Consider the following 13456-nt stretch of genomic DNA (forward strand, 5'->3'; position numbering starts at 1 on the left):
AGCTCTCCTGCTATTTTTACCGTGTTTTTCCTCAGTTACATCCAGTTGCTCTGAGACAGAGCAACACAGGAGAGCGGAGCTTCTCCACCATCCCAGGATGCCCCAGGGATGCTGCCATGGCTCTCATGACACAGCATCTTCAGAGAAAAACATCAGATCTCAACAATGAGCCAGTACCGCATCTCACGGGTGGAGGAGAAGGGAAAACCTTTGATTGTGTCTTTCCAATCCGGCAGCTTACAGAAAGCGGCAGGCAAGCACCATGGCATGCTCCCCTATGTCTCCTGCTGTCCCACACCAATTCTTCACTCTTTTTGGAGCATCTTTGGTGCCATCCCTTTTCTCCATGGCATGCTCCCCTATGTCTCCTGCTGTCCCACTCCAATTCTTCACTCTTTTTGGAGCATCTTCGGTGCCATCCCTTTTCTCCATGGCATGCTCCCCTATGTCTCCTGCTGTCCCACTCCAATTCTTCACTCTTTTTGGAGCATCTTTGGTGCCACCCCTTTTCTCTGCCTTCCTCACCCTGTCCCCTCCCAGCTCCGTGGAACCGAGCAGAAGACACAAATGGAAAGGGCTCACCACACCAGAGAGCTGGTGCAAAGCAGACACAGACAGTTGGAGCCTCCAGATCCTCCATCGAGGTTTTCTGAGAGAAAAATCCACCCCATCACAAGGAAAAGGATGAACCAGGAGGAAGGAAAACCACAGGCTGAGAGCAGCCAGGGAATATGGACACTGTCCAGTTCCCCTCAGGCCATCGCTCACCCTTATCTCCATGTAAAGCCTGTTATCGCACACAAACCTCAGGGCCCAGCCAAAAAGCTTCACTCTTACCCACTAACAATGCTCCAAAATTAAAAGAGGCAGCAGGCGACCCGTTTGGTGCCCACGACCTGCTGGCAACAGGGGCCGGGAAAAAGGGCTGATATAGCAAAGGGAGATCTGGCTCCTGAAAACCACAGGAGAGCTCAGCCGCAGCGAGACCGACCTGCAGCTGCTTCTCCTGCCACTAACCAGACCTGCAGCCCCTTCTGGCGTCAGCCTCATCATCCCTCTGACCTGCACCACGTACCTCTTGCTCCCCCTTTGCTGCTCCTCTGCCCCAGTGGACTGATGTTCATCCACATTCCCAGAACATGTCCCACATCCAGCCAGTCCATGAGATTATCTCCTGCTGCCCACTGCTTTAGGAAGTTAAATAGATAGATATCTGTCTTAGAGAGAGGTAGAAGCATCACATACTTGCTAAGCTCCACGTTTTGCAGAGGTCACCCACAAACAGTTCTCCTTTTTCCCTACTGTAAAGCTTAAAAATCCCTCTCCCAATTAAAGCCTGGACCATTAGTACATTGAAAGCCGCTGCCAGCCCCACTGCCCAGCATCACCCTCCGTGTTCCGCTCCCCCGGGCTCTTCTCTGAGCCTGCAAAAGCTCTGTGTGGGGAAAACACCTATTTTGGGGCAGATTTGCCTGGTACCCACAGGGCAGCTTTGATTCACGCCTGGGAATTGCAGGCGATGTGCCCGCAGCTCAGCGGCGTTTCACCGATGGGAAGGGCACAGCCTCATTCCGCTGCTTCCCTTTGGGTGGGTTTTATTTGTCTTGCTCCCCCTTTTTTCCACTCCTCGCCTCTCTCTCTTGAATCCACCCATTGCACTGCAGTTTTGCTGCCGTTCGGGGGAAGTGAGCGGTGCAGGCTTTTCCTAGTAAAGCCGGTTCCAACGCATCCGGCTCATGAGTGATGACTCAGGGCAGCTCAGCCTGCAGCTTCTCATGGGGCACACTTAGGGCTTCCAAAAACCATTTCAAAATAAGACATAATAACATTTTTTAAATCCCCTTTACCCCCCAAGACGGAGCCTCACGTCTCCGTTTTGGGGAAAGCAGCGGTGCTCTGCAGGGCGGCGTGCGAGACGGCAGGGAGAGGAGCTGGAAGGAAACATGTGAAACGTCAAACCTGTTTGAGATAAAGCGAAAAACACGTTGGCTCCTTTCCCTGTGACGGTTACACATGGTTTCCCTCACTGAGCTGCAACTGTAAAACCCCACGGGGAAATCCACAGTTACCGAACATGAAATTCTTTGTGGATCCAAAATTAAGGGTAAACTCTTGCAGCAACCTGGAACGTACACAGAAAAGGAAACCACACGTACGGGAGAACCGCTGGAGGAAAAGCTGAGTTGTTTTCTAGCACCTTAGCAAACTACACGCACGGCTGATAAGAGTTTCAATTAAAATTCACCCACAGTTTCTGCCTGGTGATTTCTAAAGGCACGTCCTGCAGGCTACGCTTTACTCTCGTCACCCCAGCATCCTTCAACAAACAGGGGGCAGGTGTAATTAATACCTGCAAAAGCTTCTCTTGGGCAGGAGAGCAGCATCTGCAGAGCACAAGAGGCAGCGTGGCTATGGCACAGCCCCGTGGGTCTCCTCGGCTTGGAGAAGAACCCCAGCCCTGCCCCGTGCCAGTGCCCTCCGGCACCCGGTGCTCACTGTGGATGCTCGAGGCAAACGATGCTCGCAGCAAATGATGCTCGCAGCCAGGAAATCACTAGGATCAACTAAAAACCTGGAGGAAACGGGCTGCAGAGGCTGGTGAAGAGTTCAGACAGGGGTTGTAGAAGCAGCAGATTTAAAACACCCACCACCACCTCCTTTTCTTGGCAGCCTTAAGGCAGCTGCTTCCAGCCTTAACAAAAACGGGCACTGACAAAGAGAAAAAGCTGGACCGGGTTCATGCTGACGCCCTGGCAGCATCACCACCCACCCCCCAACACCTGCATCCTCCTTTCTGCACCTTTGGCTCCTCTGACCACCAAGCTCTCACCGATGGGAACAGTGTTTGGCAGGGAGCATCACGGGCAAGTCCAGTACGAATTGGTCACAGGGTGGATGATTTTAGCTGTGGGGAGACCCGGGAAACCTCAAGAGGCAGCTGAGCACATGTGCACACACACACAAAAATGCCTCTCACCGCCCTGCCCGCTGCCGGCAGGGATTTTCTGGGTGCAAGCACAGGGTTTTACAAACAGGTACATGGGGCTGGGGCTGCCACCTACCCCCCCGAGCACCTTCTAAAAGTGCTTGGAAGATGACAAAGAACAGCCAAAGACATGTATCAGCACAAGATCTTTGGCTGAGGTACAACTTGGCAGCAGGTCAGGAGAGAGACCAGGCAGTGCGCAGCGGCAGGGGATTCTTAACTATGCAGAGCAGCTTTCTTAAAAAGCCTTGACGGTGAGTGCATCTGGCGCTCAGAAAAAGAGCCACGTCATTTTTTAGTGACGAGCTGCAAAAACACCCTCCCCCTGCACCGTGGGGCAGGCGGCCAGGTCTGACTCAGAGGGACCATCCTCGCCGGTCCTCGGGGCTGCACGTTCTGCTGCTCCGTCATCTCCCTCTCGAGCCTCAACTTTGTCACTCCAACACCAGGAAAAAGATCTCCATCCTACAGCAAAAGATACCTGCACCACGCAGCGTGCTTGCCCTTCACCGCCTTTAATAGGAAATGTGTCCTGCTGGGAGAGATGCGGGCAGCAGGAGAGGACATCTGCTCCAGCTGCCTGGAGATGGGTGGCAAATGTCCTCCAGCAAGCCAGGGCAGGGTGCTGCCATCTCAATGCTACCAGTAACACCACAGAATCGCCAAATAGTTTGGGTTGAAGGGACCTTTCCAGCTCCCCCAGTGCCCCCCCTGCCATGAGCAGGAACATCTTCACCAGCTCAGGTTGCTCAGAGCCCCGTCCAGCCTGGCCTGGGATGTCTCCAGGGATGGTTCATCCACCACCTCTCTGGGCAACCTGGGCCAGTGTTTTATCACCCTGAGGGTCAAAATTTCTGTCCTCACATCTGGCTTGAATCTCCCCTCCTTTACTTTAAAACCATCACCCCTTGTCCTGTTGTAACCCATAAAGATGTTTAGGGCTGCACAGCACCGACCCACCAGAGCCAGCTTCCACGGCAACAGCATCAGCCATCCCCGCACAACTTGGGCTAGGAGGGAATTTATATCCACACACCACAAACGAGTATCTAACTGGCCTGCAAGCCCAGACAAGCTGACACTCCCTAGATAACCCCGTCATCCTCCCCAAAACCACCCCCAGCCCGTCCACGTAACCAGCCCTGCGTGTTTATGATCTGTCAGACACATGATTGTCACCTGCCAAGCCCTGTGCACAGGCTTCTTCCCATCCTGTCCCTCTGCCCTGCACCACGGGTCACCGCACCACCGGTCCCATCTGTCACCGGTGAGGGACGACACGGCTCTCGGCATCAAAGAGATCCCGGCAGGACCCCATCCCACCTGTGCATTCCTTACTGGAAATGTAAGACTTTAAATCATTAAACCAATCATTAAATTAATTTTAAATAATTAAAAGCTGCTTTTAAGTTTTCTAAATGATACAACAGGGACTATCACGGTAGAAGACAAGAAGAGCAAGGTACAAATGCCTCGTGACATGGGACAGCTGGTGCTGTACAAGCAGGTCCTGGGGAGCAGAGGGAACAAGCACCGTCATCCTCAGAGGTTCACCATACAAGCAGCGAGGCTGATGCCAGAGCCAAACCACAGCTCAGGTTTGCAGCCTCTGGTGGGAAATTACTTGTATCGAGCACTCTGGAGGTTTCTTCCTTTCCAAAACTAGATTTTTCTTTGGTGGTGTAGGGGGGAGGAAGGGTGGATGCTCTACAAACAACTTCTGGTAAGTGTTGTCTCCTCCTCATCCTTCCTCCTCTTCCACTCAAATTATGGTTTTAAGAGAAATTTATCTTTTTTAAGGAAAAAAAGCAGCATTTCACTTAAGGCTTAGAGCATGGGATGGCCTTAGTTCAGCCACAACCTTCCAGAGCACGGAGGCTGCAGAAGCCTGGCGGGTTCTGGACCCAGCCCAGCACCCAGGGGAGGGGGTAATGGCCAGACCTTCACCTTCACCCTTCTCCCTCCCCAGCTCCCGGGGCCAGGGCAGAGACATCCCGCTGCACCACACCCCGCTGCACCAAACAGCTCCCCGAGGTCACAACACGCACCTTTCAGAGAAACCCAACAGCACTGGATGTCTTTACAAACAAGATTGGAACACAATCTGGCTTAATTTGCCCAAAAGCTGTTGGACCGGCTGCAGTAGTTCCTGGAAGCAATGCCCTGACCTCGGGCAGAGCCCGATGCTCGCCGTTGTCCCCCCTGATCCTAAAGCCCACAATTCAAGCATTTCTCTGTTTCCCCCGTGCACAGCAGGGCAATCACGGCGCACAGAAAAGCCCACCAGCCTGTGGGGCTTGAAAGGCTCTTCCAAAGCGCTGCCCACCTTCCCTTGCAAGAGGTTGATGGAGCAGACAGTGCACCAAGGAGACTGTGGTATTACCCCTGTGGATTAATTAAGCCACACGGACAACACAGCACAGGATTACTGGGGGGGAAAGATGCTGGGGAGGGTCTGCTTTGCTCCCACCTTCACCCTGCTGTGGGTTCAGCACCTCTCCCAGAATTAGGCAGCGATTCCCTCCTTCCCCAACCTCCTGGGACCATAGGACCCCCAAATCCTCCCCTTCACCTTCCCCACACCACAACCCCCTGCATCCCACATGGGCACCAACCTTTTGCTGGTTGCTCCAGCCTTTTGCTGCAAGGAAAGATGCAGGCAGGGAGCCCCATCCCAGGGCCAGAAAAGGAAGCAGAGACTCAGACCCAGTGCAAACCGAGCCCAGCTGGGCCACAAGATGCTACCACGGTATCTGAGACAGCTGCAACCCTGCCTGGTAACTATGGCTTTCCTCAGGGCAACAGTTAAACTCACAGCAATGCCATGTATCAGTGCAGCATCGTCCTCACGCAGATAAGAGGCTGCAGGGAGATGGCGTATCTCCCAGGCTGAAAACAAAAAGCTTCCAGTTTCCACCATGAAAAAGTCCTCTCCATCCTCTGCCCCACTCAAAATCCCTGGCTAACACTCGATCTGTGCTAACAAATTGTCAGCAAAGCAGGCAGTGAGTGGATTGAGCTCCATATGTCCCCACAAGCGATCCCGAGTCATGCCAGCAAAACCCAACATTTTTTATTGGTAGAGTAAAATCACCTCCTCAGCCAACGCAAGTTCCTCTCTCAGCTCTTTCCCCAGCCAACAGCCTTATTAATACCAGTAAAAAACATCTTCCATCCAAAAACCCGCAGAGCCCCATGTCCACAGCGGTGGCCTCTTGGGTCACAAAAATCACCAGATCCAGAAACCCAAATGCACAGAGAAGCTCTACCAAGTACAGCTGAGTTTCCTCCAGCAACGACCACCCTTTGCAAACAGAGGCAAAGCAAACTCCGGCTCAGCCCTGGACTGCAGCCCAGAGCTGGAAAAGAAAAGCAGCAGCCTTCAGGGAGAAGTATTATCCAGCGAATAAAAGCAGGGGAGCATCCCTCCAGGGAGGGAAACAGATTGCCGAAGCACAGCTAAATATTTATTGCATCCAAGGTGATATTTTGCAGGCGCCCACTGTTATTCTAGCAGAAAGCAGCACAAGGAGGAGGGCAGAAGCAAAGTGCTGTGCTCTCTATACGGTTGTAATTAATTAGATGCAAGCTTCGTGATACTTCACCTAGAATTAAAATATCTGTTTTAGTGGGATGACAGCTCCCAGCCCTGCCACCCCCTGCCCACACACACCCAGGGGACACCAGATTGGTGGCTGCTCTGCCCAGAGGTGACAGGGAGCCCAAAGCCAAAGCTCTGCTTCTGCAGGTCACAGCCATACGTGTATTTTCAGCAAAACCGCCTTTTTTTGGGGGGGGGTGGCAGCAGGAAAGGCATGAATGGTACAGGAGACAGTACAGGATTCACAGCCAACTGAAGTGCACGACAGCGGTGTGCTCCCGCAGAGGCCACGGCCAGAGGGACCCATCCCCACTGCTTATTTACGCACCCAGAATAGACACACACACCAGCAGAACAAGCACCCGTTCAGCGCCAGGCTCCGGCCTTTCTCACCGCTGATTCTTCCCAGCCTCGGTGGCAAAGCAAAGGTGCCCCCCCAGAAACACAGCCTGGTTCCCCTGGATCCTGCCCCCCCTCCCCAACAGCACCTGCCTCTGCAGAGGAAGATTTCTCCCCTAAAGAGAAAACTTTGCTTTTGAATTATTTGGGCACTGGGTGAGCACAGGGGATGCCAAGCAGGACTTCTCCCTCCAGCCCCCACCCGTGCATCCTCCCTCCCCGCAGCTGCTTTCTCCATCAAACTCCCCATTTTTGGGTGCACGCTCCCACCTGTCCCTCCAGAAGGGGCTTCCCGGGGGCCACCCGAGTCACAGCCAACAAGCCACGGCAATGGGTACACGGGTCTTCACACAGGTAGAAAATTTGCCTCAAACAGCCTGGACTTGCACGCACAGGGTTTAACACAGGCTCAGCACCCTCCACCGGGCTTCTACATGCACCGAGAGCTTCAAACTCCCCAGGGCTTCCTCCCCTTCTGCTTTAACCTCTCAGGTACAACACTTCTCCCTTCACAGCAGCCGTTTCACCTAAAAAGATGCAACTTTGTTGGAAAATCACACCCAGGACCTGACACGTGTCGCAATTTGCGGCTTGATGGTGCATCCCTTGCAAAGCTCTGCAAGGAGGGGACAGGGGAGCTCTGGTGTTTCGCACGCAATTCCTTCCCTCAGTGCCACCCATCCAACGAAACACAGCTCGAGGGAGTTTTGGTGACCCAAGACAACGGAGTTTTTGCATATTTGACAGCGCAAGATAACGCCCAAACACAAGTGTTTTCCCACACACCTGATCCTACAAGGTAATTTGGATCCAGCAGATAGGAGCAATGGGAAGAGGAAGAAAGCCGAAATCCCTCCTAAGCTTCGCATAATCCCCAGAAGGTGTTTATCTCCCAAGCTATGTTTAGCACGGAGCGGAGGCAAAGCTCTCGCCCAGCACCATTCCTATCACGCGTGTCACAGCCAGCCACGCGCATCCCCAAAAACTCCCGAGGCAGCAGACAACCCCGTGACTAAGCCAAAATGACGGCACGCGAGTTTTGGCACGCATCTATCATGGAAATAGCCAACACGACAGTTTCGACCCATCACCCTCCATCGACTACCGCAACCAACTCAAGTCAAGAAGGGAAGGCAGCCAGCAAACCTGAAGCCACTTGCTGAATTTCCCTAAGGAAAATTCAGCTTAAACTCAGGCTGCCCGAAAGGAGAGGCAGAAGGAGCTGCCACGAGCGCTGCCAGAATGGTCTGCAGGCCCAGCAGCAGATGCACACGCTCAGACCTACAAGCATCCCTATGCGGCAACCGGCAAACCCGCTCGGAGAGCCAGCACCGCCGATGGAAACGCAAAACCCACCATGGACACATAGCGGGGTGAGAGGAGAGAGTTTTTAAGAGGCAGATGCATTATAAACGCTCAGAATCGATCCTCATGCTGGATGCTGCCCTGATGGAGGCAAAGGAGCTCGGGTCAGATGAGGACCCGAAGCTGGCGGTGCCAGCAGAGACCAGGCGCACTCGGCACATGTACAGCACCGCCGGCAAAGGACATCAGGAGTAACTGTATGAATGAATGGGTTCGGCACAACCACCAGCCCCATGCAACCAGAAACCTGCAGACACAGACAGGTTCCAAACCTCCTCCACGGCCGCACAAGCCGGCACCATGCTCCCAGGTGCTCCCACAGGCATCACCGATTGCCGCCAGCCAGGTCACTTCCCCCAAAATCCTCCTGGGTCCAGCTTGGCTGTTGTCCCCTAAGAGGTCCCCAGGTCAGGCTCACCTCTTCCCTCCATCCACACATCCGCACACGACACCTGCAAAGCCGAGCGAGAGGTCTGGGCTCCGGCGTCCCAACAAGAGCCTTTTTAAGAAGCCCGGTTGATCCCTTTCAACACGGGACGGCAGCTGGAGGCATGTGCTGCTACCTGTGAGTCAGCAGCTCCGCTCAGCAGCACCGTAAATCGCCGCTGATTCACCCCCTGCTTACACAGCAAACAGGAAACTCAGGTCCACATTCCCTCCAGTTAAGACACGGATCATTTTAAAAGGGGAGGAAAAAAAAAAAAAGTCACGCCGAGGTGCGTTCATCTGCTCACATGGTTCCTGACTTCGAGTTTCCAGTGCATCACTCCCAAATGAGGAAAACCCCTCAAATTTTATTCCGGTGATAAGAGAGGCAGCAGCCGTACTCCGCGTGCTCCCTCCTCCGTCCGGTCTGCGCTCACGGCGCTGATGCAACCGGCTCCCCGGAGCACCGAGACGCCAGCAAAGCCATTTCTCCGTCGTCCCGGCGTGCTGGCGGTGTCACCCGGGGCCAATGCCCGCCAGCCTGTGCTCACCTGGGGACCGCGACCAGGCCACCTTAGTCACTGAGGTGCTCTATAAATAACACCTGTGACGCACGGTCACGTTCGCCGGCCACGTACGGCGGGACAGCGGGAAACCCCATCGCGGGCTCGGTGATCCCGAGGGTCTCTTCCAGCCAACACGACCCTGCCCTTCTGCAGCGCGCTGGTCACCAAAACCAACCGCCACGCGTGGGGACCGGGACCCCACAGGCTCTACCCATCCTCGGTACGAGCTGCTCCACGATGTCTGCTGAGCCCCCACGGCCGGTTTCTTCGCGCGGCACGTTAAACTTGCATTTTTTTAATCGTTATTTTACCAAAACAGGCCCCTCACCCCCTCCCTCCCACGCAGGTTCAGCGTCCGGTCGCTCCCTCTCCCCCCGCACGCCCCGGGCTCTGCAGCTCCCCGGCCCGGCTGCAGGCGCAGAGCAGCGCGGCCCTCGGCCGGGACCGGGCAGCGGAAGCCCGGCCGGCAGCGCGGAGCCCACGCCCGGCGGGTTGGGCAACAGCCCTGCCGTCCCCGCGGGTTACGCCAGACCCGAGGAGGCGGCTCAGCCCGGCCGCAGCCCCGCTCCCCCCGGTAACACCCGTCCCGCAGCCCCACCGAGCATCCCCCGGTCCTACCTCTGGGCAGGGACATGGCGGCGGCCCCGCAGCGCCCGGGCTGAGCGCGGCGCCCGGCGGAGTGCGGCCCAGCGCGGCGGCCGCCGGGGAACAGGCGACGGACGGCAGGCTCCGCCCCCCGCGCGGCGGGATTGGTCAGCGGCGGGAGGGAGGCGTGGTTACTGCCTCCGCGGGAAGAGCTTCGCGGTTCTCGGGCACAGCTGGGAGGGTGAAGTGAGTCGGGCGGGCGGCGCTGCCCTGCGGGTGTCCCCGCTGTCCCCGCCACCGGCGTGACACCGCCGTGGCACCCGTTTGGCGGCGGTGCCCGGGTGGCAGCACGGCCCAGGGGGTCTCTGTCCTGCCTCACGCCTCTCCTGATACAGGGACACGGAGCGTGAGGGTGGTACTGGGCTGGGAGGCTGGTGCTGAGACCGGCCAAGCTCATCTCATCATGGTTCAAAAAAGAATCTGGACAAGAGGAAGAAACTTTTTACAGCAATGGCCCAGGTTGGCCAGAGAGGTGGTGGATGAACCATCCCTGGAGACATCCCAGGCCAGGCTGGACGGGGCTCTGAGCAACCTGAGCTGGTGAAGATGTCCCTGCTCATGGCAGGGGGGGCACTGGGGGAGCTGGGAAGGTCCCTTCAGCCCAAACTATTCCATGATCTTCCATGGGTCCCACCAGTGGGTCTGGCTGAAAAAACAATGGGGATTTATTCCTCTCCAAGTCACTGGGGGATCAGCCCCTCCCGGCCCAGCAATGTGCTATGGCACGTCCTGGGGCAAGGATGCTTCCCCAAACCCTGAGCTGGGCTGCAGAATGTGGTGGTCAAACCAGCCATGACCAGTTGTACAAGCTAAAGGGAGATCACAAATGCCATTTTCTGGCCAAAATTCCTAGCATGAGCCATACAAATACAAGGAAGGGGTTGGAGGGCTGGCAGCTGCCAACAGCCCTGGTGAAATGACAACTGCTCTGTCTCAGCCTGTTCTCAGCTTTGTGTTCTGCAGAGTATTTGGGATCAGTTTGAGGGCTGGAAAAGCTGCCCCAAAACCAGCCAGCTCAAGGGAATCGCTGCAGGCTGGGGTCAGGGACGGATGTCTCCAACAGACCTGGCATAAGATCCAGCAGCTGCAAATTGAAGCTAGAAAAGTTGAAATGGGAAATAAATTACAAGTTTTTAATAGGGGGAGCAATTACCTCCCTGAGAGACGTAGCAGATTCACCACCTTTCAAGTCTTTCAACACAGGCAAGTATTATTTCTTAAAATAATGCGCTGCAGCTGAACCACAGGGTCATCAGCTCTGATGCAAGAGCTGCAGATGTCACAGCCTGGGCTGGGTGAGCAGGAGCTGGGAGCAGACTGGACCTTTCTGGCCTTTCGCCATACGAATCCTGACAACATATTACCTTAAAACTGTGGTTATGTGCGGTATTTGTTCCCTCATTGTTTTTGACCGTTTTTTTTAGCACAGGAGGCAGAGGGAGGCAAAATTGCTGTGAGGTGCCTGTTTAACTTCTGGGGAAGGAATACAAGTATTTATAAAAATAACAAAATCAGTCATTTTTAGTTTGCATATTTTATAGCCTAGCACATTTTCAAAGAAGAATTTTTAAGGTGTTTTCGTCCATACACACTTAGAATCATAGTCTTAAAACAAACAAACAAACCTAAAAAGTCTTTCCAGGACTACTTTAGTATCTTAGCAAACATTAAAGGAGAATAACAGCTCAAACTGACAGCAAATTTAATTGTTCTGGGAAACTTTCCATTTTGGCAACATTAGCTTTACGGTTGGACTTGATGATCTCTAAAGGTCTTTTCCAGCCTGAACGATTCTATGACTTCTACGAATCTCTGAATCAACAAAAGGGTTTGAACTGCAGCCTGGCTGAGTCAAACGGGTTTGGGCTGGGCCAGTGTTGGGGTGCGAGATTCGAGGGGTGCAGCTGCAGGGCAGAGCATCATTAGCGCTTTTGCAAATGTGCAGCTGGTTGTGGAGCTGCGAGGACCGGTGGGACCGGCTTTGACACCGGGCCCCAGCACTGGTGGCACCTGGGGTGTCACTGCAAGCGCAGGGCACGACCCTGCTATCCCCGAGCATGTTGCATGCGACGCCGTTCCTTCTCCCGCATCCCCGGGCATGGCTGCACATCACTGCTGGCTCCAGCTGCAATTACAGGGTGGATGAAACAGCCACTCGGTTTTTATTCGCCTGCCTTGAACCGCCGGGCGCTGCACTGGTGGGGGTTTGTTGTCTGCTCCGAAGCCTCTCGGTGCTTGAATGCTGCAGAAGCACAAATGGAAATGTGGGTACCTAAGAGGGTGGGAAGGCGTGGGGCTTGGGGGGGCAGTCCACAGATGCCCACAGGCTGCAAGGAAGGGACCAGAGGCACCATATGGTCACCTCCTTGTTGGTGGCAGGGCATGGAGACCTCTTGAGAGCACCTCTCTTTTTCTTCTCCAGCCTCTCGGCGCCTGCCAGCACGGCTCCTTCCTCCGGCACCTCCTCATCAGCCGGAGCTGCTGCCGTGGCACCCGGCAGACGCTTTGCTGGAGAAGTGTATCTGGAAGATCAGAGGCAGCAGTAATTGCTGGCCCGAGGCAGAGAGAATCATCACAGGCAAAGGCAGAGCCAAGCGTCCTCATGGAGCCCAAGTGCTCTCAGAAATTTTGGCAAGGGTGCTGGATTTTTGGTACCCCTGGAAGGCTGGTCCACATTTCCAGGGTGCTGTAAATAAACCCGTGGATTTGCAGGGCCTAGAAGGAAAGTCTAATGGTGGAGGAGATTAGGAGGTGCGGGTGCATCCCAGACCACTTGACACATCAGCATTGTCCCCTTGCTGCAGCACTGTGCCATGCTTGGGTTGGAAACCCACCCACAGCAGGATGGGGCATCCCCGATGCCCCCAGTACAGTGATCGGGATGGGGGGAAGCACCACGAAAGCCAGCGGGGAGCCCCCCTTTGTCTGTGCAAAACCTGCTTCTCCTTTCCCTTCTCTCCTCAGGCTTCCCAGCAAAGTGACCGGCTTTCCCCTGAGCATCGCTGGGCGCTGGAGGGCACCTGCTCGACCTCGCAGCTCCAAGGGGGTGCAGGATTCAGCCCATCTCCATTTGCCCCAGGCTCCCCATGCCCTCAGGCTTGTGCCCCTTGTCTCCTTCCTCCCTGCAAAATCCCAGCTGTACTTGGCTGTTTGCATCATTTTTGCCTTCCCCTGCGTTCCCTTGCTCTGGGCGTTTTTCTGCCTTTGTTTTCCCGCACCACCATACAGTGTGCAAGCACAGAGTGAAGGCTGCCAGGGAAAGGATGAGAAGGACAACATCTCACCACCAACATTTTTTAGCCTTTCATGGAGAAGGGAAAGGGTAACGAAGCTCTCTTCCTAGCAGACACTCGTGTCTGCAGGCTGGTGGGTCCTGCAGCCGCTCATCCCCAATGGGAACAAGAGAGCGTGACCCCGAGGGGCACAACACCAGCACCAGCACCGGCCAATGGAGTAACACAAACACAA

The 13456-nt window shown here is 55.0% G+C and overlaps 1 protein-coding gene across 2 annotated transcripts in view; it reads right to left on the reverse strand.

The window, feature by feature from the left end:
* MAP2K3 (mitogen-activated protein kinase kinase 3) overlaps positions 1–10076 on the reverse strand; it is a 33474-nt gene extending 23398 nt beyond the window's left edge. The window contains exon 1 of one of the 2 annotated variants that reach the window (XM_082064637.1): positions 9962–10076. In XM_082064637.1, the coding sequence (XP_081920763.1) occupies positions 9962–9977 (16 nt within the window). In that variant the 5' untranslated portion in view covers positions 9978–10076. Of the gene's footprint in view, positions 1–8769; positions 8858–9961 lie in introns of those variants that run through there. The other variant, XM_082064639.1, reaches the window with a different exon arrangement.
* Between the last annotated feature and the right edge of the window lie 3380 nt (positions 10077–13456).

This window comes from Streptopelia decaocto (assembly GCF_964273445.1).
Source record: "Streptopelia decaocto genome assembly, chromosome: 13".
In the NCBI taxonomy this organism is placed as follows: Eukaryota; Metazoa; Chordata; class Aves; order Columbiformes; family Columbidae; genus Streptopelia; species Streptopelia decaocto.